The sequence below is a fragment of the Rhamphochromis sp. 'chilingali' genome, assembly GCF_963969265.1.
Source record: "Rhamphochromis sp. 'chilingali' genome assembly, chromosome: 5".
NCBI classification, from domain to species: domain Eukaryota; kingdom Metazoa; phylum Chordata; class Actinopteri; order Cichliformes; family Cichlidae; genus Rhamphochromis; species Rhamphochromis sp. 'chilingali'.
In genome coordinates this window covers 9,950,970-9,975,926 of record NC_137932.1, presented here as the reverse complement: position 1 = coordinate 9,975,926, position 24,957 = coordinate 9,950,970, and the positions used below count along the sequence as shown (strand labels likewise).

The window sequence follows — 24,957 nt, the reverse complement described above, 5'->3', positions numbered from 1 at the left end:
TTCATAGACTCGCTGCTGTCTGCCTTTTTTTTTGGGGGGGGGGGCTACAAATATCCCAGTAGCCAATTTTATGTAATCTCCTCCCTCATTGATTTGTTGATCCCTTGAGCTGTGTGTTTTCTGAGTCTTTTATCGCTGGATCCCTATGCTTACTGCAGACCATTTTATTTTGATGTAGTGAATATGTCACTGCTTACAGTAATATTCAGGACAGCATTGTGAACCACCTTTTGCTAATTTAATAGTGTGCCTCCTTAGGAATTCAACTTGACAGATAATTAAAATATAAAGGGTAGCTGAAAGGGTGTGTTAATGGAAACTAGCAGTTAAAGTTGACGTACGTCTGTACTGGTTTTAATCTCTCACAAAAGAGGGAAGTGGCTAAATAACATGAGGGAAGTTTGATACTACGCCAGTGCAGTATATTTAAGGCTTCTGCCAGAAACCGGTTAGTCTGCAGTGTTCTCATCTAAATTATCAAACCATTCCTGTAATGTAGAGGCTTCGGTACTATGCCTTCCCCACAGTACTGAAGTAGTTCTGGTATCTGCAATATTTTGCTTTAAGAAATAAGTAACTTACATTTCAGACTTTATTAGGATCAAAACTTGGGCTCATTTTCATTGCATCTGCCTACTGTTTGTATAGCCAATTAATGTATTGCTTATGCAAGCCATTATCAGTCAAACAGATAGCTAAACATTTCAAACAAAGCACATCATTCCCATTCCACAAAGTGCTTGTAATATCCCAGCATTAATCCCCTGTTCTGTTATACATCTCTTGAGTTACAGTCACTTTCTCCCTCGCTACAAAGTAAATCTTTTCTACTTAAAAAGAGCTCCTTTGTGAATAACTTCCTTGAGCGGATGCTACATGAGGTGCATATAAAAATAGTGCGTAGAGGGAGTAAAGCGAAAGCTAAATCTGGCCTCCTACATTAGATAATCCACTAACAGGGAAGGTACTGTCAGAAATGATGAAGTTCTGAAGATTTCAAAGGTCCTATTTTTTTCCCTTTAAATTTTGACAGCGCATTTCCTCCCACACAGCGTGGTTTTTCTCTTCTTCTCTTCCTGCCTGATTCAAAAATGAAGAAAACTTGGCATATTTTTGATTTAATTTTTTTTTTAATTCTCTTTTAGGTAACACACCTATCCCATCAAAGCATTCATGTAGACACAACATATACTCTACTACTCTGTGATAGTGTCGTGTTTCATTATGGCCTTCCGGATAAAAGGAACGTCAGCTGTTTCTCCACATAATAACAACTCATCCTCAGTATGCAGGAAAATGCAGACGCCTGTTCTGGTTTAGCTCAGTGCAAGTTCAGCTACCTCTTAATGTGCCCACACATTTTTACAGCAGTGTTTCAAGGCCAAAGGTATGAGGGTGTAGGATATCCTGTCCTGACTAGTATGCAGACGGGCCATGCAGATTTATTAATCTTTTCCTACATCTGGTAACAAACTGGATGGTGAGGAGTACTGGGATTTAGCCAGATGGATTGGATATTTAGATTGTGTGTGTGTGTGTGTGTGTGTGTGTGTGTGTGTGTGTGTGTGTGTGTGTGTGTGCGTGTGTGTGTACTATATAAATCCCCAGATAAAACAGCTGCAGAAAGGCATAGATGTTATTAGGCCAGAACAGCAGAGCAAAAAAAAAAAGTCACCGTTGTTTGAAATGTCAGTTTTCTTCCTGAATGTAAATGCTTTTGCTTTAGCCAGCCCAGAGAGTTTAAATATGCATGAAACAAATGTAGCTCTTGGCAATGAATTGAATAGGTGCGTTTCCCAAAATGTCAAATTACTCCTTGTAAAGATTTGTGTTTGAGCCAAAAGTGTGTATTCATGTTGATGGATAATTTCTTTGCAGAAATGGTACGTTTCCAGCACAGTTAAGTTACTGGATATGACGAGAAGCTCGAGGAGCCACGTCAAATTTTCCTCTTTCACTGGACACATACTTTAAGTATAGGTACACTTATGGCTTACTTTAGCTGCAGACAGCATCAACTAGTCAGTCACAACAAGGCAAGTGATGGAGAGTGCTGCATGCTCCTGCATCTACTGTGCCCCAGTTAGTGGCCTTATTTCAGTAGCATCACAGTGCACCTTAAAAATAAACCTCAGAATCGTTGCTTTACTTCTTTTGTGTTAAAGGGAAGTTGGGGGAGGATTTAGGTGAGTCAACCCTTTTTAAATGCAGTGTGGACCTACAGAATAAGGGTGAGGGAGGAGAGACAGAACAGACATCAATATTGCTGACTCTGCAGCAAACTTTGGCTCCAACTCAGATAAAAACTCACCATCAGAGATTCAGAGAGGAAGGGTGTGTGTGTGCGTGCGTGCGTGCGTGTGCGTGTGTGTGTGTGTGCGTGCGCATGCAGAGAAAAGAGGAAGCACTTAGTTGTCCAAAGCAAACAGGAAGGCTTCACTTCCACAGGTGCTTCTTTTGTATGTGAGCAGCGGGTGGGTGAGTGAGGGGGTGATAAGGAGGAAGATGGGTCATTATCGGGGCACTCAAAGCCCAAGTGATGAGGGTGCTCTTTTTCCACCAGTTGCTTCTTGGCTTCAGAAGTCAAGCTGGATGTGGAGGAGATAAGTCATTCAAAGCTTTAGCTGTTTAGTTTGGCCAGACACCTGAGCTGATGAAATCATGCTGTAGAGAATCAATCTGCTTCCTGTCTCTTGTCTGTCCATTTTCTTCAAGGCTACATCATCTGCCAAGAAGATGATTTACTGATCTGGTTGTCAGCAAAGATTTTTTTTTTTTGTTGGGTTTCAGATTTTAACGTGAGGAAAAAAGAAAAGTTTAACTTCTAACTTCTTGAGTTCTGAAACGGGCTAACTATTAAATGCACAGTTTAAGATTTCGTAATGTGTCTCTGACCTTTATTTTTTTCAAATGTGAAAAAAAACAAACCCCTCAAAATACACTCCTAGCCTGTCATCATAACTCTAAATAAACTGTGGGTATTTTATATTTTGAAGACCGCTGACTTAGAAGTTAAAGGAGTAACTCTTTAAAATGTAAAAGTGGTCCCACCTCTGCGTCTCCTTCGCCTCTTCAAACTGACTGGACATTTTCCAGGACCCATCTGGTCAAGCTGGCACTGGTCTTGAGTGGAACAGCAGGATCAGTCCTTCCTGTCACAGCACAAACCTTGCAGACCAGCCAAGGCCCACAGTTTCGACCAAGAGCGGCCAAATCTCTACAGGCTCGCTTTATTAACCGACGCCCAATTAGTTTCTGATGGTCACAGTTCACTTGTGCCTAATGGAGCATGAGGTAAACTGAAAGCCAAGAAAGCTTTTATGTACATGCCAAGGTTAGCTTCAAGTCACTTTAACCTCAGTGCTTTAGTAGTCTTTTTAAGTCAAATATGAAATCATCTCAGAAGTGCCTAGCAAGTTTTTTGTTTTTTGTTTCCCTCCCCCTCCTTTAAACTTGCAATGCAAACGTGCCCGTGAGCAAGATTAATCTCACCATAAGTCAGGCCATGTCCTTAATCCACGGTTTAAACATGCATTTGCTAATCTCACGATTTTCTCAAGCAGCTGTGCACTCGTGTTTTGGCATTTTTCACCACCTCCTGAAACTTAGTGAAGCTCTGGAGGATAAAATAGCTTGAATATCTGTGTCGCCCTACTTTGAGCTCTCGATTCGTTTTTGGCTGGTGGCTATTTAAGCTCCAGTCCGTCTGTTCCCTGTCCATTTGTCTGTGTTTGTGTGCATCGTGTCTTTCAAAGCCAATCAATCTGAAAAGTGACGGAAAGAGGGGGAAAAAAATAATTTGCTTTGAAGTTAGACTTCAGGGTATTTGAACATGTGACATGAACCAAATAACTTTTCTTCTCATGTGAAATATGTCCTTCCAAACCACATTCTTATGTAACTTTGAAAAATGAAAATCATACCCAGTTAATATTTATGAGCTAATGCCTCATGTTTTCCTTCATTTTAATTTTCTTGTCTACTTTAATGACAGTGAAATGTATTTCATTTTTCTGTTTTTCAGGAACAAGAAGAAAACAAAAGTGCAACTAGCTGGCCAGAATATTACATTGATCAGCTCAATTCAATGGCAGCTGTAAGTAGTAACATGAGCGAGATGTCTTTTTTTTTAATTTACTAAATGGTCTTTTCTTTTATGTAATGTAGTGATGAGATATGATGACTTTTAAACATTTTGCACGTTTGTGGTGCTGAAATATCACGACCAGATTTTTACACTTTTTTTTTTTTTTTTTTTCCTTATTGACATTTGTTTTGTTTTTTGTGACCTGTTTATCATTAAGAAAATTAACTTTATTTTGGCCTCAGATCTTTATGATGTTCAATCTTTTGCTGAACAGAGAAAGACGCTCCTCGCTCTGGAGAAAGAGGATGAGGAGGAGAGGAACAAAACTATAGAGAACTTGAAGACGGCTCTGAGAACCCAACCTATGAGGTGACCAAAAAGTTTAGAACAGCAAATAAATACACTCACATCCACATTAAAAACTATGGCAGATCCTAGGGATGAAAAACAAATGAACACATTAAATTATAACAGCTTGTGGTATAGAGCCTCAGTTTTAAGGCTACATGACTATCAGGTAAGTATCTGATGTTGCACACTACCAAGACGCAGTAAATAAACTGGAGGTCTGTAGCGTGCAAGCTGATAACTGTTGATATATTTTTCTTTTTCATGTGCCCAGATAGTTTATGTATCTAAACTCACCCCCCCCCCCCCTTTTTTAAATGTCACCTGTCATCATATCTCCTGTTATTAACCTCCATCGCTGCATCTGTCGCTCTTTTCAGCTCCTCATACTCGTATGGAAATGCACCCTTTAAAAATTGAACACCTGTAAAGGTTTTTCATTGATATAAAAGAACATTAAAGGAGACCCTCTCATTTTCAACACTTACTGAATATGAATTCATTGTACTGCAAGAATACACAAGGACACAAGGAACATTCACTGCAGTTTTAACCCAAAAACTTGGGTATTATCGATGCACTATACTTCTATGGTATAGTTAGTATTTCCTTAAGCGCTAAGATCATCTCTGTAAACCGCAATGACGTCTCTGTTCAGGTTTGTGACTCGATTTATTGATCTGGATGGCCTGACGTGTATCCTGAACTTCCTGAAAAGCATGGACTATGACACCACAGAATCACAGATCCACACGTCTCTCATCGGCTGCATCAAAGCTCTGATGAACAACTCGCAGGGCCGCGCCCACGTCCTCGCTCACTCCGAGAGCATCAACATCATCGCCCAGAGCCTGGCCACAGAAAACATTAAGACAAAGGTGGCGGTCTTGGAGATCATGGGTGCTGTATGTCTGGTGCCTGGCGGGCACAAAAAAATCCTGGAGTCAATGCTGCATTACCAGCGTTTCGCCTGCGAGAGGACACGCTTCCAGGTGGGTGGGAGGCGTAAAGCAATTTAAAAGCAACATTGCTTGAAAGTATTAATCATCTGTAATGGATTTTCATCTCTCAGACACTTGTAAATGATCTGGACCGGAGTACGGGGCGGTACAGAGATGAGGTCAGCTTGAAAACAGCCATCATGTCCTTTATTAATGCTGTGCTGAGTCAAGGAGCTGAAGAGGTAATATATACTGTTTTCATGCATCTTTTCACACAGGAGTCACTTATTCAAGAGGCTCTTTAAAGCACTGCTTGCATCAGTATCTTACTGCTGTTTTTCCCCCCGTTTTAGACTAGTTTGGAATTCCGTATTCACCTCCGATATGAATTTCTTATGCTGGGGATCCAACCTGTGATCGATAAGCTACATTCTCATGAAAACGCCACGTTAGACAGGTGAGGTGCAACTTCACTTTAAAACATAATCTCTTCCAAAGTGGTGTCTGTAAACATTTACAGATCAGTCGAACAGCTAAAGAAGTACACAAGCACACATACTGTGAGTCAAAACCTCGGCTTTAAACTCTACACATTATCCTGGAACTCTACCCCCAACAACAACAACACAGTAGATTTCAAAGTCTTTCCAACTAATGCGTGTCAACATTAATACTCTGATCTTTCTAAGCTGTAAGTGTGCGAGTTCATCACTTAATTCTCTGTGACACTTTCAGGCATTTAGACTACTTTGAGATGCTGCGGAATGATGATGAGCTGGCTGTGTCAAAACGTTTTGAGTCGGTAAGGAAAAGAAACATCTCTCCCTTACTCATCATGTGAGGAACAAATGTTTATTCATTTGGGGTTTTTTTATGCTTCTTATCCAGGTACATGTAGACACCAAAAGTGCCACGCAAGTTTTTGATCTCATCCGGAAGAAGATGAGCCACACTGATGCATATCCGCACTTTATGTCTGTCCTGCATCACTGTCTGCTCATGCCACGTAAGTTTAGTTGTTTGTGACTGGACAAACAGGCTTGATAAATATTATATAATAAGAATGTTGACTTTGTCCTGATTAGTCAGTCCAGAAGGTGGATTAGCACATTCCCAGCCAAACTAAAGCTGTATTCATTCAGACGCTAATATTTAGTTCCGTCAGAGGTGTGGACTCGAGTCACATGACTTGGACTCGAGTCAGACTCGAGTCATTAATTTTATGACTTTAGACTTGACTTGAAAAAATGTTCTAAGACTTGTGACTTGACTTGGAATTTTACACCAATGACTTGGGACTTGAATTGGACTTGAACCGGTTTACTTTAAAAGACTTGATATTTTACCCCAAATATAAAATTTAACATGCATATTATATAGAGATTGAAAATGTGACGTCATTCACGGGTAGAACCGCAAAGGATTCTGGGAACTCGTGGCAAGTGGTACTAGCTCACGCAGGCTTTCAATTAAAATCAGTCACACAGCGATAAAAAGAAACACAAAAATGTCAAGAAGCTGTTGTATTATTAACTGCAATAGCCGGTCGCATGACAGCCACGGGAAGCCGACGGGTAAAGAGATCGGTTGTTATCGGATTACGTCGTTGAAGAGAAATTGTTCATGTTTCCGAAGTAACAAAGACGCGACAGATGGCCTGGATTGCAGCCATTCAAAGATCAAATATAACGTCCCAGAACACTCCAGCTCACAGGTTAGTCTGCTCCAAGCATTTACACGAAGGTCAGTGTTTTTTAGTAGTTAATACGTCATTTTCATAACATAATTGGTGATATAGGTTACAAGCAAGTCTGGCGCTGAACAGAAATTGTCGCGCTATGCTCCTTTGTTTATTGTGCATAAATAGTGAATTGTCCTGACACAATATTGCGTTTCGCTTCTGTTATTATGGTACATTGACAAAAACATATACTTTTATTCACAGGATAAAACAGTTTTTTTGTATCACTAATTGCCCAGTACGATTACAGCATACAGTATTATTGTCACTGCTACATTTCTGACTGTGATGCTACCAGAAATTATTTCCACTACTAATTAATTACCGTTGAACTCAAAGGTCCTATTAATAAACGGTTAAGGAATGTGTATTTATGATGACGATTTGTGAGACTGGTAAACTTATGATACGTACGATGGTCTTTCGTTCTACACGGTGCAGTTCAAGGTCCTGCACCCATCCGTCGGTAAACTGTACCTGGGCTTGTTGCAGTGACCTGAAGTTACTAAACTTCATGAGTGTATGCACTCACTCCAAGAACCGTATGATTATAAATATGCATATAAATATGCTACGATGAGATGGCTGACTTCATCTAACTAGCAAATGTTGTCCAGGCTACGTTGGTGATACAGTTTTTTTTAATGTGTATGATATTTTTGTCATGCGATTTTAAAGCTGGTCCTACAACCGCATCCAAGAATAACATGCAGCTTATCTCAGAACTGTCGGTGAAAATTATTCTTGGAGCTAGGTTTAATTGAGCTGCATTTTAAAGAGGTGCAATTTCACAATTTGTGTATATTTTCTAAGTTCACTATTTTGTCATGTGTTGAGAAAAACACAGATTTTAAAATTACATGGTCTAATATTTACATTTAGCATAACTGCAACATTATTTTTTCGTTTTTTTTTTAAAGACTCGAAAGGACTTGAAATTCAAAGTTTCAGACTTGTGACTTGACTCGGACTTTTACACCAGTGACTTGAGACTCGACTCTGACTTGCCTGACATTACTTGAGACTTGACTTGAGACTTGAGGATAAAGACTTGAGGATAAAGACTTGAGACTTACTTGAGACTTGCAAAACAATGACTTGGTCCCACCTCTGAGTTCCGTAACTATTTTCCCTACCTCTCACTTTCAATGGATTTGAAGTGAAAGAGCCACTAAAGACACGACTGCGCGAGGCTTTTTGCTTTAACTCTCACTCCTCTATTCTGTGTTTTTCAGGCATTTTTTTTGAAGAAATGAAAATGGGAGTGAGCCGCAACCAGTGATGTGGTTTCACCCCAGTGTTAGCAATAATCTGCAAACTTAGGAAGGAAAAATAAAACAATTATATATTAAATTTGATGCAGTGCACTTTTAATTTCCACAGTAAAGTATAACAGCAGTACCGCATGTTGTGCACTGTGAGTTTATAAGGCACCAGTTAACATCTTGTCCCCATATGACTGATGAAATTTCACCAATCAGTAAGAAATAAATTTGTCATCTTGTTGTAGCCTTTAATTATTTTGCCTCCTTTAGGCTATCTAACCACTGTGGATCCAAGTGTAATCAGTATTTTCTCCGATAACACTGAATGGAAGAAACATGAGTAATGGGAAATTTGCTTTCTTTGCTCTCTTTCTTTCCGTGTCCAGACAAGAGAAGTGGAAACACTGTACAGTACTGGCTGCTATTGGACCGCATCGTCCAGCAGATGGTCTTGCAGAATGATAAAGGTCATGACCCTGACGTCACACCACTGGAGAATTTTAACGTGAAGAATGTTGTCCGGATGTGAGTGCACCGATTTTCCTCTGCACAGACGGACACGTAAACATGGAACGGATTGAAGAATGTAGAACAGGGCTGAAGTAGAAATCCATGTGTTTGACAGCGTTGGTTCAAAAATAGCTCCCCTTTTATGTTCAGAAAAACAATCAGTGAAGTCGTTCGCGGAGACGCTGTAAGTAATTACGTGTGTCATTCTCTCTGCAGGCTGGTCAATGAAAATGAGGTCAAACAGTGGAAGGAGCAGGCAGAGAAAATGAGAAAAGGTGTGTGCGATTATAAATGCAATGGGACAATTTTCTTACCAATGAAAATCACGTTTTAATAAAATCTTGCTTTAATTTCCCCATCACAGAGCACCATGAGCTGCAACAGAAGTTTGAGAAGAAGGAGCGTGAATGTGACGCCAAGACCCAGGAGAAAGAGGACATGATGCAGACTCTCAACAAGATGAAAGAGAAGCTGGAAAAAGAGAGCAACGAGCAGAAAAATGTCAAACAGCAAGTGGCTGAACTCACCGCACGACTGCATGAGCTCAGCACCGTATGTTTCCCTTTAAAGTACTTTGCAATTACAATTACCTTCAAATGAAAACCTTAATGAGTAGGATGATGGACTCTGACAGCCAGCGGCGGTCCAGAATAATCATATGACCTAATCTAAGAAGTTAGGAGTAGTCCTTTAGATATCACAATGTGATCTAAATTTATTAAAACCTCAAAATTAAGCAGTTTAAGTTTTTTTGTTTTTTTTTTCTAGATGAAAAGCAGAAATGAAAAAATGAACCATTTTTAACTTCTGTCTGATTAAAGGTCAGGTTGAAGGGAACACTTCTGTTTATTTTCATATATTTCATATATACTGTTACTGTGGCCCTGAGTTCAAACACATGCAAGCCCACAAATTACAATGGAAATTGAGTAAAACATAAAAGAAATAGAAAATGTTCACAAAAAACCTTATAAAACAAAAGTGTTTTCGGGGTGACAACAATGTGACAGAACAGCTCTCGAGGGGACAAGCTACTGAATGACTAATAGCAATCACCTATCTATGCATGAGTCATGCGATTAAAATGCACATTACCCGCATCTTTTTGTTCCTCACAACGATGAAAACTGTTAAGAAAAAAAAACAGAGCTTCCTGTCATTTCTACAGTTTTTATGTCACATTGTTGTCTCCCTAAAAACATGTCCTTTGTATTTTGTGTGCTTTTGCAGTGTTTTTCTATTTGCTGGCATTTTCATAAGTCCAAGTGCGTTTAACCTCTCACGGCCAACATAGAATGCTGATAAAAGAAGATGACAGCCGATGGTTTTGAGAATCCATTTCAGCTAATGTGCCCCTTTTCTGCTGGACTATAATCAGAATTCAGAAAGCACCCAAGACCAGGAATCTTGTTTCCTGTCTATAGTGACTGCAAGTCTACTGAAATGGCACAAAACTCTCATAAAAACTGTGTTGTTGAAGGCCAAATGTAGGTTTAAGAAACTAATAATACACATCTACCTTACTTGAGAAAGAAACTCATGAAATTAGGAAAACCTTTTGCTTTATGATAACAAAAATTAGACTTTTAGACTGGTATCGTTTTAATTATGAATCAGTGTGGTATGGTTTGTGTTGAAAAAAAGCATAAAATTTTTTTTTGTAGTTACAATTCCATTGAATGTGCAGCAATACTCTTTCCATGAGAATTGAACCCCTCTTGTGTTCCCATGTGTCTCTGCAGAGGCAGGCAGCTGTTGTTCCTGGCGGCCCTCCTGTTGCCCCCGGCCCCCCTGGCGGCCCGGTGCCTCAACCAGGCTTTGCAGGAATAGCCCCACCTCCTCCACCACCTCCTGGTGGTATGATGCCTCCTCCGCCACCCCCACCGCCTCCGCCAGGTGGCCCTCCACCTCCCCCTGGGCTCCCGCCCATTGGAGGTATCCCTCCACCACCAGGAGCGCCCCTGGGATCATCGCTGAAGAAGAAGAACATTCCTCAGCCATCCAACCCTCTCAAGTCCTTCAACTGGTCCAAGTTAGCTGAGGTATGAAGAGCAGAGGCACAGGAGGCCTCCAGATATTCCTGCTCTTTGTTAAAATTTGACATATAAGATGTCTTATTTTCCTCTCAGAATAAGCTGGAGGGTACGGTCTGGATGGAGGTGGATGATGCCAAGGTTTTCAAAGTGCTGGATTTAGATGACATTGAAAAAACCTTCTCAGCCTATCAGAGGCAGCAGGTACTGAGAATGATGTAGTTCACCTTTCAGTCTCACCACATGTTGCTATGTTGTCTATCATTAGATAAGGCCAAGGGTAGATATGTGGGTTTGGGGTGGGCAGAGGGTTCAGTTTGCTTGCAGTTTTTTTTGGGATTTAGACTTGGCTGCTGTTTAGTTCCTTGGATTTTTTTTACTAAATTTATTATTTATTTTTTTTACTGTTGTACAACTTTTCTTTCCTAAACACAGTTTGGTCATGGGGAAGAGGTCAGATCAATAAAAACAGGAGAAAGGAGATATTTTGAGATACACTTGGCAGTTAATTAGATTCCAGACTTTCATGCTTGAATGATTTTAAACTCCTCACATTTCGAATGGAACATTTTTTTCTTTTTTTTCCTAATGGTTTAGCTCATTCTGCCATATGTGATTGAAAATGCATGAGTGCGCTGCTCACAATCAGCTGTTCCTTTTTTCTTTCAGTTTGCAACTGATGTAGTTTCTAGAAATTCATAATCGGTAGTTTCTGGATTAGAAGGGCATGTCTTTTTAAAGATGAAACTGCAGACAGCCCAGTATATAAAATGTGATCTAACGCATGTTGAATCCACACACATTAAAAAAAACAAAACAAAAATGTGCATTTTAGATACTCAGCATCAGCCTGATCAGTTTAATGATTAGTTATGTGCACAGCATGTGAAGAACAAGCATGTAGTGATAATCTGAACAGCCACTTACAGTATGTCTTACTATGCTCACGTCATTGCTGATCCATTGTCATTGAAGTGCTGAATGATTCATTTGTTCTTATGGGCTGCAATCACATAACTGCTTTACTTATTCTAATGAGTGCTTACATCTTCCCTGCTTCTTGCCTGCATTTTAGGACTTCTTAATGATCAATAACAGCAAACAGGTGAGTGCACTTACAGTACAGTAGTTTCTACAGTCACTCTTTGTTCATATATTTGGCGTCAGCTGTCTTGTCGTGTTTGTGTGTTCTCGTGAATTCCACAGCCACTCTCTCTCCTTTCAAATGTGTTTTAAGCTCTCCTTCGGGATGCTGGCACATGTGTCATCCAGTCCTAATTGTTATGCGTTTGTCTGTGACTGTAACTGAAACAAAATGTGAGCTTCATGCTTTCTAACCTCTTAATCACTGTGCTAACAGAAAGAGGCGGAAGACGACACGCTGGGCTCCAAAAAAGTCAAGGAGCTGTCAGTGATTGATGGCCGTCGAGCTCAAAACTGTAACATCCTGCTCTCACGGTAAGTTCAGTTCAGGATTTTTTTTAAAAAAATAAAAAAAAACAAAAAAAACCCAGACACAGCAAGATGTTATTATATTCTATCTGTTGTGCACTGCAGACTGAAGCTTTCAAATGATGAGATTAAGAGAGCCATCCTAACCATGGACGAACAGGAGGACCTTCCCAAAGACATGCTGGAGCAGGTACGGCTTTCATGCAAACATAAAACAGCTGTGCTTTCATTAATGCACGTCAGTTTAAATCACAAGTAGTTAAGAAGTGAGCGGCAAACGTCATGCGCCTTGGAGCAAGAGACAGTGGAAGCAGAGATTCAGGCATGTTCACTGACGACAAAAAGCAGAGGTGTCTGAGTATTCGATATAATGAAAAGTCTTTTCCTTGTCCTTTAGTTGCTGAAGTTTGTCCCAGAGAAGAGCGATGTGGATCTCCTCGAGGAGCATAAACATGAGCTCGATCGAATGGCCAAACCCGACCGCTTCCTTTACGAGATGAGCAGGTGAGTTTCTCTTTATGTGCAGCGTATTATTTCACTGTTTACCAGCTGATAACCACAGAGCTGACAGCATCAGGGCAGAGCAGCTCAGATCTGCTGACAAACAATAGTCTTTGTTTCCTCTTGGTCTGAGTAGATAAACCCAGTGACACATGGTTTTCTACTTGACGGGAACAATAGCCGTCTGTGTGAAACACTGTTTTGGAGAAAGTGAGCCGATAATTTAATAACTTTTATTGCAGTTTTGCAAATAAAGTCATGTAAGACAAAAGAAAGGAGTGTGGTCACCAGCAAAGGTCAGGTCGCTGGTGGGTGAGATCCTGCAGCATAGCAACAGCAGAAATGTATGTAAAGGAAGAATCACACAGTCCGTTTTGTCTTGTTTCCTCTAAGAGGTGCCGCTGTAGTTTCCAGTTTGTCGTCTTACAGGCTGGACTGGAAGACAGATGCCACTGTGGTATTCATTAAGTGCACAGACTGTGCTTTTATAGGTTTAAATCATAAACACAGCCAAAAATAAGCTTCAGTACCACAACTAAAACTTTGATATGCTTATATAAAACTTATATAGTGTGGCGATTTAAGTGCAATGTTCATGATTGTGGCTTTTGTCTACATTTGTGGATTTCCCTGTTTATAATTTATTATTTGTATCTTTTTCTCCTTCTTCTCTGACACGTTATTTCCATCCTCGGTCCAGAATAAACCATTACCAGCAGAGGCTGCAGTCTTTGTACTTTAAGAAGAAGTTTGCAGAGAGGATAGCTGAGATCAAACCCAAAGTTGAAGGTGGGAAATATGTGCTTTATACAATAAAAATGATATCTCAAATATGATTGCTATGATTTATCCAAAGCAAACATATTTATATCTCCAACTTTGTCCATTTTCCTGCTGCTTTAGCGCTGGGTAAGGCGTCTAAGGAGGTTTTAAACAGCAGAAACCTGAAGCAGCTGTTGGAGGTGGTGCTAGCATTTGGAAACTATATGAACAAAGGTCAAAGGGGCAATGCTTATGGCTTCAAGGTGTCTTCACTCAACAAGATCGCAGATACTAAATCCAGTATCGACAAGTAAGAACATTTTTCAACAGTGGTATTAAAACTTTGCAGGCAGCAGTAGCAAGAATGGCATGCGGTGTATAAAAGTCACATCTGGGAATATTATAGTGATGAAATTTCACCATATTCATATCTGAAAGTCCATCATGAAAGCCCTATATTGCACATTTGACACATTTTGCTGTGTGTTTGCAGAAACATTACTCTGCTGCACTATCTGATCACCATCCTGGAGAAGAAATATCCCAAAGTCCTGAAGTTCCAGGAGGACCTGCAGAGTATCTCAGAGGCAGCCAAAGTCAAGTAAAGGCCGGGAGCAGTGATTCCCAAGTGTTTTCCTAATTTTTGTTTGTAAAATATGCCACCAATTGTGGTTCAATTGTTGGCATATAAAGAGAGTTTCTGTAAAGGGTGAATCATCTGCATGGGGAACCTCATTTTCAGCTACTTCCTTTTTAAGTGAATGGTGATGACCTTTCTTTCTTCCACGCAGTATGACGGAGCTGGAAAAAGATATCGGCAACCTGCGCAGTGGATTAAAAAGTGTAGAGAGCGTAAGTCATGGATATTTATTTGCAAACTCAGCAGAGCTCTTCTTTATGTTCTCTTTCTAATTGCTCCTTTTGATTTCCACTTGCAGGAACTGGAATACCAGAAGAAAGGGCCGCAGGAGCCAGGTGACAAGTTTGTGTCGGTGGTGAGCCAGTTCATCACCGTGGCCAGCTTCAGCTTCACTGATGTCGAGGACTCTCTCATCGAGGCCAAAGAACTGGTGAGTCATTTGGCCTGTGTGGTTTCTCCAGAAAACCCGAGGGTGTGCACGTGCGTTTGAGCAGACCGGACAGTGTCGCAGTCGCCTGCAGACACAGGCGCTGAAAGCTTGCATCCCATTTCCTCTCCATGCAGCTGTTTCTACAAGCCTTACTGACCCCACCAGGGACCTTTCTAGGAAAGCGACCAGCAGGAGAAGCGTTTCGGCTTCCTGCTGCAGTGCCACCGACACTTTATTGTGCGGCCTGCTTGTCGCCATGTGTGAGGGCCAAGAGTGCAAACAGGAACATAGGCTTTAATATTATTTCACACTGTGGACATCAGATTACACCTGCCAACTTTAAGATGTCACTTTATGTTGTGCAAACAGAATCACAGCATCGAAGCAAACGAAGACAAAGCAAATGTGGATTTTATGGGGACTAAACTCCACTACCAGCAGAAACCTGAACATGTTCACATTTCAAAGGGCCGTTTGACACGCTAACATGGGATTTATGTGTCTGTCTTCCTGAATGGCAGGAAGAGGTGTTTTTTCTTTATTATTTTTATATGTCCCACAGTGTGTGCCACATTGACATGAGGACTCAGCTGGTGACATGGGAACCATTAGTTGCTGTTAATCATTTACAGTATGCCACGGTTAAATATTTGAATGTTTACAGCGGCCGTCTGTACTCACGACTGGGAGCCAGATAACCTCGTGACCCTCTAAGTGGGTCACTGCATCAGCTCTGTGCATATAAACAAAACAAAAGCAGAAAAAGGTGACTGTGAAATAGAGTTTATTGATTGTTGCTGTGAGGAAGTTGAAAAGAAATGTATTCTTTTTTTTTTTCTTTCTAATGGGGGAAAAACAAACTTCAGCATCTTTTCAGCTCATAGTTTCCCTGTCTATGCCATAACTGCTGTTAGCGGTCACATTTTTTGAAGCTGTATCTTCCCAGCATGATCTTGCATCTGGATGTTCTTTTTTTTTTTTTTTTTTTTTTTTTTTTTTTTTTTAAATTTATTGTGAAAAACACCCAACAAGCACATTGCCTTAATTTGAGCTCTGGCTCCAGTCTCTGACCTCAGCTGCAATCAGTAGCCGGTGAGATCTGGATGAACACGGGCTTCAAAGCCCGACCACTCCTGCCCTGCTCTGGTTTCAAAGAGCTGGGGCCGAATGACTCTCCTGTAAAGCAGTCAAAGATGGAATAAAACGCGGTTCTGCTGCGTCCTGCTGTAAATCTAATCCCGTGTGCCCCCTCCTCTTCTCTTTGGTCCCGCAGTTCCTGAGGGCAGTAAAGCACTTTGGTGAGGATGCCAGTAAGATGCAGCCAGATGAGTTCTTTGGCATCTTCGACCAGTTCCTGCAATCGTTCACAGAGGCTCAGCAGGAGAACGAGAACATACGAAAACGAAAGGAAGAGGAGGAACGCAGGGCCAAAGTAGAAGCTCAGGTATGCGACTGATCTCTCTTTTCATCCCCTGAGATTCTCAGTAGAGCTATAGCTGCTATTAAACACTTATTTAGCACCTTTAATTTATTAAATACTACAATGCCTTCATTTAGCAAAAGTTACACAGTCATAGGAAATATATTTGATCTGTTTTCTGTCCTACGTGAGAAGATAGTATGACTCACATCTGTGCAGCTCATTAGGTCTGATTAGATTAGAGCTGAAAAATGGCTTCCTAACCTTTGATCAAAGGTGCCAGCATCTGCCCACTAACTCCTCTACAGCTCATTGCATTATACAGTGCATTGATATTATATAGTCAAATTGGATGTTATTACGTGACTGCTTCTCTGAGTCATAAATAAATAAAAACCAGGAGGGCTCAGATTCCCGTATCCAAGCAAAGCTAATAATGCTCTTATCCTCTCACCTCTTCAGATATTTAAATGACAGTTTTCATTTGTGTCCCCAGCTACGTGAGCAGAGGGAGAAGGAGCGAAAGGCCCGGAAAGCAAAAGCGAACGGAGAGGAGGATGGCGGTGAGTTTGATGACCTCGTGTCAGCGCTGCGGTCGGGCGAGGTCTTCGATAAGGACTTGTCCAAGATGAAACGTAACCGCAAGCGGATCAACAACCAGAACACAGACTCGGGCAGGGAGCGACCAGTCACAAAGCTGAACTTCTAAATGGGCTCGATCACTCGCAACCCCCTGCTCATCAGCCTCCTTCTGGGGCGAACTGACATCCACATTCCTCTTCACCCTCCTCCACTCCCACCCACCTCGGCTCGGGTGAACCACAGCATTGCGTCATCGCAGCAGGGCCACACACAGCACAACATGATTAGACCTCTCATCCTCTAAGATTTTGATAAGAAATAGAGCAGAAGCCAAAGGTTGATACTCTTGGACCAAACAAGAGGGTGGAAAAGAAATGTTTTAAGTCATGCTGGAGAAAGGTTTTCACGGGTGTTTTGACAGGATCCGTTCGGTGCCGTTTTTGTACGTGAATCTATGCACAGAGTGAAATGTGCATCTGGTCGAGTGTTTCCGAGGCTGGAAGCTCGATCAAAGCAAGAGGACTATTCCTCTAAATGGGGCCATTTTGTACAGACTGAGGTGTGCTGCTTTCACCTGCCTGGATTTTCCGAGAGATCATTTCTGGAGACTAGACCTAAGCTTCCTCTTGATGCTGCCGCTCTCTTGCAGTCACAGCCATCACAGGACTGAGAGACTGTGTTGTATAGATGGATGTGGTTTTAATTGCAAGTGACACAGCTGAGGGTCGTTTTTTTTGTTTTGTTTTTTTTGTGTATTCACCTTTTTTTGACGTGCATCACATATATATATATAAATCTGATCACTGTATGTTTTTATTTGAACATTTTCCTGTTACGAGCTGGCCTTAACTCTGATTTGATTTTGTTTTGTTTCTTTGTTAAGTGGGTACTCTCAAAGGCCTTGGCCTGATCTGCAATTCTTAACAGGTGTGTGGACACTCGTGTCATACATTGCATACATCTATAGTATACAAGCGTGTGTGCTTGTTACACATGCACATAGGAATTCACAATGCTAAATACCATTGAAACCAACAATTAATGCAATACACTTGTCTTTCCCCTTTGAAGAGAGTGCCCTCCTTAAATGTTTTTTTATTATTTGAATAGATGAAATGTTTGCTCCATGCTGGCTGGATTTACACTGCATCAAATGAAAGGGCAGAAAAAAAAAATCTGCTCCACATGTGATGTTTTCATTCTTGTGGAAAACATCACATGTGGACATGCGACGTTCCCCCTTCAGCCTTGTGACTCCATCCAGCCGACACCTCCACCGAACTTTTATAATTTAAACTGCCTTCCATTGTACAATGACCTAAAGATAATAAATGGGAGAAAACTACTGATGAGTTTGATTATTTAGTTTTTCAACACATGCACTTTCGCGCAGCATTGACTCTGGTTTTATAAAGTTGTTTATTGCTACTAAAAACCTTGAACAGGAAGTGGAAGCATCTTTTTTTATGGCTGAATTTTAAACTCTAGAGGTAACCAGCATTGTGGCTCCATCTAGTGGTCAGTAAATGCAACAACATTTAATGTACACTCCATTTAATGTACACTTCAAATCATCAAAGCAAAAATCCCTTTTTACATTCAGTCATACACGATAACATATTTATGTTTATTATCATATACAATCAAAGTTCACTATCAAGAATATTTTAGTAGATATCTGAATGGCAGTACATTTCCATTTAGCTGTTCTTCAGATTTTATCTTTAGTTATAACCATCCATCCATTTTCTACTGCTTATCTGGGGCAGGGTCTAAGCAAAGCAAAGAAACCCAAACCTTCCTCTCTCTAACCCCTCGTCCAGCTCTCTTGGGGGGATGGTGAGGTGTTACCAAGCCAGATGAAGAAGAGTACCAGTGACTGAGCTCCTCGCAGTCTCTAAGAGTTAGTTATGTACTTTGCTAATCTATTAAATATAATTTAGGACAATTTAAAGAGTCACAAGATGTATAATAGTTTTTGTTTTTCTTAAAACAGGTAAGGAAAACTATTTCTTCATTTACTACTCAGGTAAACCAGGCCAGAAGAAAATAAGGTCTTATTTTCTTCATTACAGATCCAAGTCTTGGCCACCTAAACATTTTCTATTCATAAAATGTGTTTTTGTCTTATTAAAAACCACCATATAACCTCTGTTTTAATTTGCTTTTGTATAGAAAACCTATACGTCTTGCTTACTTCAGCAGGAAACCATGTGTCAGCTTGTCATCTGCCTCCTGCACAAAGCGTGAAACTCCAGTGTAAAAAGCTCTGCCAGCAACTTCCACCACTACAGCCTTGAAGTCTCCACACTTGGTCTCCTGAGCATTAAGACAGAAACACAATAAATGCTTCAGATCATTCTATGATGAGCTGATTCAAAAGAATAATTCAATTCATATTTATTTATATAGCACCAAATCACAACAACAGTCACCTCAAGGCACTTTATATTGTAAGCTAAAGACCCCACAATAGTATAACATCTTGTATGTGAGGCGAAGGATTTTAAATTTGATTTTAAATTAACAGGGAGCCAATGTAGAGAAAACAGTCTGGGAGAAATGTGCTTTCTCTGTAGTTACTCTCGCTGCAGCACTTTAGATCAACTGAAGGCTTTTCAGGACATCCTGATAATAACCATCTTGTAGAAGTAGGAAATTAGAGGTCATCCAGGTCCTGCAGTTTTATTAATTGGTATGTTCTCTGGCTTCATGAACAGATAAAGTTGGGTATCATCTGCATAGCAGTGAAAAGCATGCTATGCCTTGAATTAATTTAACACTTGTGTGAAGATTAATCTCCATTTACATGAAGAAACTGTAGTCTCAAAACAAACTGGAGATATGATTCAAACCGCTGCAGTGCAGTACCTTTAATACCTGCAGCATCCTCTAATTACTGTAATAAAATCTTGTGGTCCATTGTCAGAAGCCATAAGATCATTTGTAACCTTCACTAAAGCTGGCTCTGTGTTGTGATGAGGTCTGAAACCTGACTGAAACTAGAATAAACTATTCCTCTGCAGATGATATATGCAATGAGTAATTCTGACAGCAAGTAGTGATTTGTTTGCTGTCAGTCCACACATCAGCGCGCTGTGTTTTGATGTAAGAGAAACCCGGAGCATCTGCTTCATGGTGACTTCACTCTAAGACATTTAAATACAGGATTTCAAATCAGTATTTTAGAAACTGTCAACCTGAGGAGCCAAACAAAGCGATGTTATATTAAATTGCACCAAAATCCTACACTTAGGATTAAGTATTATTAACTGTATTACTGTTTAGAAACAAAACACACAAAACATGTCTTCTTTTTAACTTGGATTAATCCTGTACATTTCAATACATCGTAAATCCACTGCGCCATAACGTCTAAATATTTACTTATTCTTTTGGTCTTTTTACAAAATGCACTTCTTTCTTTTCCCACTCTTTGAACAAGAGGCGATCACCCTCATTCCACAAGAGAACAGAAATCGTGATACCTCAACAGCCTTTCCTGTGAACTGGGACCCAGTGGCTCCACTCTGGAACGTCCTGGTCTGGTTCAGCTGGATGAGACCTTTGTGATACTGAAGAGCTACTCGAGCCGTGACACCAGAACCAGTCGGGCTTCGGTCTACCTGAGAAGCACAATTTAAACCTCCTATTACATGAAGTTAAGGTGACACCAATGAACAAAAGGCAGACCTTTTATTGTCTTTTGTATGATTCCAACACTTGAGCACTTAAAGAGGATTCAAATAATGGAAGTAAGGACAAAGACTTAAGAAGTGACAACAAATAATAAATGTCCCTAAACGCGTTTTCTTGCAATATGTCTTGTTTTTCTTTCATATTTCATCTGAACAGTTGCTGTGTTTGTCCATTTCATTTCTGATAAACTCTGCAGACTGCACAAATAAAAGACGATGTGACCACTTTACATAATGCTCATTACTCATTGTAAAAGGCCGATCTCCGGCACTGTCAAACTGCTGGCTGTGAGCACAGTCACAGCTGCTCTTCCTTGGCATTAATGGGTGTAGCTTCAGCTAATACAGCTGTTCCAAATTGTAATGTGACTTGTTAAATTGACCAGCTGTAGCACTTCCTGGAATCTGCAGCCCTTCTAAGACAAATGTGCTTAAGTGTACACTTAGAGCTACTTCAGGACTAAAGACTGTATTTAAAGTTGGATGTGGATTCAGGGCCTAAACAAAACAAACAAAAAAAGGTGCTAAGAAGTGCCTTATCTGCATTATTTTTAATGACCAGCAGGGGGACATTCCTCATTTTCCATCAAACTCTGCTGCTTTTGTCTCTCTTATGATCTCTTTAAACATATTTCTAAAAAGCTTAGGATTTCAATCAGTAGTTTGAAGTCTTTCTTGTTTATTTTTTATTTTTATTTTTTTATTGTAATCAATAAAACGTAGTAGACGCCTCTCACTATAGCGTTACCCACACCCACACTCAGGCTTCATGACAACGGTTTATCCTTCCACCAGCAGGAACTAACATACCTGAGCTTCAGCAAACACACAGATATTGGCGGTGGGTTCAGGGGAGTAATCGTCTTTCCCGTCTGTTAGTATGGTGCCATACAGGAAGGCCAGATCATCGCTGGCTGGATGATGCAACTTCACCTAAAGGATAATAAGAATAAGGTAGAAAAAGAAATCAGTTCACACTGTGGAATATGGTTGGGAGCATCGTGTCCAGATACTTTTGGGTGACATCAAGCTGAGAGGTCATGTAATGCTCAGATTTTTTGCTATAAGCTCTACAGGCATGCACTGCATCCCATATAAGTACTACCAGATGTTTCTTGTGCCCTCTAAAAATATCCTGTGCATACATTTGAGCCATAATTTGACAACACCCTAAAAGCAGATGTAATGAATAAAAAAAGAAGCTGCCAATTCAAAGCAGCTCTATATAAGATCAGGCCTACTTTTTCCCCTTTTTAAATTAAAGTATGGATTATTTAGACTTTTAGATTACTAGAAATTTAGCAAGTGATATTCTCACTGTCTGTGTAATAATGCTCTTTTTTTTTAATTTCCTGTCAGCTGATCACCTGAGATTTGACAGCTCTGGTCACAGCTGTGGCTGCGTCGACAAGATCGCGAGTCCTGGACTTGGACACATCCAGACCAAACCTCTGGGCATTCACAAAGGCATAAAAGGCTCCTCCGTAGCTGATGTCAACCGTTACTTCACCAAACCCCTCCACCAACACTGTCACATCTGGTAAAAAATATTGAATTAGTCCTGGAGAACATTCAAATACCTGAGAACTATTACAGTCGTTTGTGCTACCTGTAGCAAATGCAAACGCTGGCACGCTGAGAAACCTCACTCCTCCTGTTTTCCCCTCAGAGTACTCAACAAAGGCCTTCACCAGGCCACAGGGACAGTGGATGTTCACTTGTGTCTCTGGCGACTTCGGCTCTTTCACTAGTTTGTAGTCCACAGCGAAGCGTCCCAGTGCGATGACGGCGTGGCCGCACATGGTGCTGTAGCCCTCGTTGTGCATGAACAGCACCGCCAGGTCGGCCTCGGGTAACTCGCTGTCCACGATCAGGGCCCCGTACATGTCGTAGTGTCCTCGCGGTTCATACATCAGCACCCTCCTGAGGTGGTCCAGATGTTCCCGGACGTAGCGACGTTTGGAAAGCACGCTGTCGCCTTTGACCTCTGGGTAGCCACTGAGGATGATCCGCAAAGGCTCTCCACCCGTGTGCATGTCGACCACAGACAGCTCGCCTCCCTCGTGAGGTGGAAGCTGCATTTCCATCTCAGCGCTGATCTCAGAAATCAAAACAATCCCTTGGGTTATAAACTCATTTATATTTTAATACACCTTTTTTTAAATGTAAACACTTGCATGGGAAAACTTTTGAGTCTGCCAGCAAGCTTTGTTTGGAAAATTATCCCTCAAATCAAAACATACATATGGAGCATCGGTAACAAATACATTTAAAACGATTTATAGCTCGGTGTCTGTGTCGCGTGTTTAGTTTATGAATGCTAAATTCTGCTTGAAGCCAAATTTGCTGAGTGATAATTCATCTGTAACATTGAGGCCACAAGATCAGCTAAAAAAGTAGGACCTTTGTCAGTTGATACCAGCTTGAAAATGAGCTTGAAAGTTAATATTTGGTATGACCGTCTTTATTCTTCAGCACATCCTGAATTCTCTTAAACAACCTTTCTTGTCATTTCTTTAGGTAGACTTCAGGAATAGTTCTCCAGGCTTTTTGAAGGACATTCAAAGCTCTTCTTTCGTTCTTTGTGTCCGGGGATGAGCGTCCCAGTACGCACCGGCTCACTCCTGGTGGCTGCTTGTCGGGGCCTGGAGCCTGGGGCTCGCTCGGGCCCCTTCGGGGATGGGGTGCCCTCAGCCTCTCGGCCTGGAGCTCAGTCACCCTGGCACAGCTGGCCGCCGGCGGAGCTCACGGGCGCGTCACTGCAACCCCCCCTGGCTTCTGCTCCGCGGCTGCTGAGTGACCCCTCATCTGGGGCTCTCCTCAGCTCCTTCCGGGAGAGTGGCGCGGTTGCCCCTCCGTTGGTCTTCCTTGGTCTCTTGTGCTCTGGGGGTCTCTGGATGTCTGGAGCCTTGATCTCCTCCATACCTGCTTCATGCCCTGGAGGACGGGGCTGTGGCTCCCCACACCCTCTAGCAGATCATTACATGAAGGAACCTTTTAAATACAAGCACGCTCACGCTCACAGGTGTACAAACGGGTGCTCACAGACATACTGTAAACTATGTCTGATGAGGGTTCAGTACAGTAAATGGATCAGCTAAAAGGCCAGATCCAGCACTCAGGTAATGTGTCAGGCCATGTTGGATTTTTTCCATATTACTTAAGACATGACTTCCAGATATCATTCCTCTGCTGTAAATAGATGATGTGACAGACCTAAAAGTCTGTCCACTTGTCCAGTTTTTACAATTTAAAAAAAAAAAGAAGAAAATACCGCACACCATGGTGAGCTATGCCAAGTTTTTGGCTAGTAGCTCTGTAAAAATACTATTCTATTTTACAGCTATTAAACTGTGTTATCTTTGGCATTTTTGTAGATTCAGCTAAACAAACGGGGACAAATTGTGGGGTTTTTTGTGACAGTCTGTCAGTAACAAAGTGGATAAAGATACTATTTAAAGTCGGCTCTTTGTTACTACTGGTTCATCAAAAGATGAACCAGTAGTAACCAGTAAGTACTAGTACAGTTATAGTAGTAGTGTCCTTTTTATGCTTGAGTGATTCACGTTAAGTGGCTTGACAAACAAAAACATTCCTCATAAAAACGAGTACAAAAAAAGCAGCCAATGTCCAAAAGAAAAGCTCTGAAAGACCCGAAAGAACTATTGCTCAACTTCTAAAAAGTACAAGAATAAGTCTTTGGAAGCATAATATGAAGAATGAGGAGGGGTTCAAGACTTTGCTGTATCTTCTATGATCAGTGTGGAAGCTGTTGAGCATCTAACTCCTGTAAATTATGTGTTTATTCATACTTTAGATCAAAACATTCGTTAACATTAAGAAATGTGAGGGTAGATGCAGTAAACATTGAACATGGATTCGCATTAAATTTGACAAAACAGGCACCAAGGCGAATGTTTTGCAGGCTGATCTGAGGTCATCGTAAAAATGATTTATGAGCAACAGTTTTGCTTATATTCGTTTTTGAAAGCAAACAGGGGTTTATAGTGGGAACTTTATTATTATCTTTCTCAAGACATGCTGTGCCGTGTTATTATTATACAAACTTTTCCCAGTTAAACGTTTGGATGCCTGCAGTAGGTATAACGGAGTGCATGCAGCGCAACTCTCCAGTAAAAGGCAGCAAAACCCCAGCGTTGACTTACACAACTGCAAAGAGGAAAAGAACTAAAGCGCTGGTAAGTTTACTTACCTGCTGTAACTTTTCTCTGTGCTCAGATCTCAAACTTGTGCAGCCCTCCTACTTTTTTTTCTTTTCTTTTCTCTCTGTGTTTGTTACACAAAGACACTAAAATGAAACATTAGTGCCACCCGCTGTTCTGGAGGGCTGCACGAAACAGCCTGCTAGTACTGTACACAGTTTTATATTCACACAGAGATGCAGACATATGTTTCTCTATATGTTATATAACCCTTCAAAAATAGGCTGAAACCGATTCAGTGTTTCTGATTAAAGATCGTATCCAGGAGAAGCCCCCCCCCCCCCCCAAAAAAAAATAAAAAAAATAAATGAGGTTTTTTTTAAA

At 40.9% G+C, this 24,957-nt stretch overlaps 2 protein-coding genes across 7 annotated transcripts in view; one reads left to right on the top strand and one right to left on the bottom strand.

Annotated features, from left to right (window-relative positions):
- daam1b (dishevelled associated activator of morphogenesis 1b) overlaps window positions 1-18,057 on the top strand; it is a 47,230-nt gene extending 29,173 nt beyond the window's left edge. For 4 of the 5 annotated variants that reach the window (XM_080882623.1, XM_080882625.1, XM_080882626.1 and 1 more), the window contains exons 4-26: window positions 4,025-4,096; window positions 4,362-4,456; window positions 5,094-5,427; window positions 5,508-5,618; window positions 5,730-5,833; window positions 6,112-6,178; window positions 6,265-6,382; window positions 8,769-8,907; window positions 9,109-9,167; window positions 9,257-9,444; window positions 10,635-10,934; window positions 11,022-11,129; window positions 12,001-12,030; window positions 12,286-12,383; window positions 12,483-12,567; window positions 12,775-12,881; window positions 13,579-13,667; window positions 13,782-13,950; window positions 14,134-14,241; window positions 14,432-14,492; window positions 14,579-14,710; window positions 15,984-16,154; window positions 16,627-18,057. In XM_080882623.1, coding sequence (XP_080738749.1) covers window positions 4,025-4,096; window positions 4,362-4,456; window positions 5,094-5,427; window positions 5,508-5,618; window positions 5,730-5,833; window positions 6,112-6,178; window positions 6,265-6,382; window positions 8,769-8,907; window positions 9,109-9,167; window positions 9,257-9,444; window positions 10,635-10,934; window positions 11,022-11,129; window positions 12,001-12,030; window positions 12,286-12,383; window positions 12,483-12,567; window positions 12,775-12,881; window positions 13,579-13,667; window positions 13,782-13,950; window positions 14,134-14,241; window positions 14,432-14,492; window positions 14,579-14,710; window positions 15,984-16,154; window positions 16,627-16,839 — 2,958 coding nt within the window. In that variant the 3' untranslated portion in view covers window positions 16,840-18,057. The remainder of the gene's footprint in view (window positions 1-4,024; window positions 4,097-4,361; window positions 4,457-5,093; window positions 5,428-5,507; window positions 5,619-5,729; window positions 5,834-6,111; window positions 6,179-6,264; window positions 6,383-8,768; window positions 8,908-9,108; window positions 9,168-9,256; window positions 9,445-10,634; window positions 10,935-11,021; window positions 11,130-12,000; window positions 12,031-12,285; window positions 12,384-12,482; window positions 12,568-12,774; window positions 12,882-13,578; window positions 13,668-13,781; window positions 13,951-14,133; window positions 14,242-14,431; window positions 14,493-14,578; window positions 14,711-15,983; window positions 16,155-16,626) is intronic. The other variant, XM_080882627.1, reaches the window with a different exon arrangement.
- Window positions 18,058-18,198: 141 nt separating this feature from the next.
- On the bottom strand, window positions 18,199-24,762 carry l3hypdh (trans-L-3-hydroxyproline dehydratase). 2 transcript variants are annotated; one of them, XM_080882628.1, is made up of 6 exons: window positions 24,624-24,762; window positions 22,020-22,504; window positions 21,778-21,947; window positions 21,221-21,343; window positions 20,201-20,338; window positions 18,199-19,031 (listed from the first exon to the last, which is right to left on the bottom strand). In XM_080882628.1, the coding sequence occupies exons 2-6, from the start codon at window positions 22,495-22,497 to the stop codon at window positions 18,906-18,908; spliced, it is 1,035 nt and encodes a 344-aa protein (XP_080738754.1). In that variant the 5' UTR covers window positions 22,498-22,504; window positions 24,624-24,762; the 3' UTR covers window positions 18,199-18,905. The 2 variants fall into 2 exon arrangements, with proteins under 2 accessions (XP_080738754.1, XP_080738755.1); XM_080882629.1 differs by having other exon boundaries at window positions 22,020-22,509; window positions 24,624-24,688.
- Window positions 24,763-24,957: the final 195 nt, after the last annotated feature.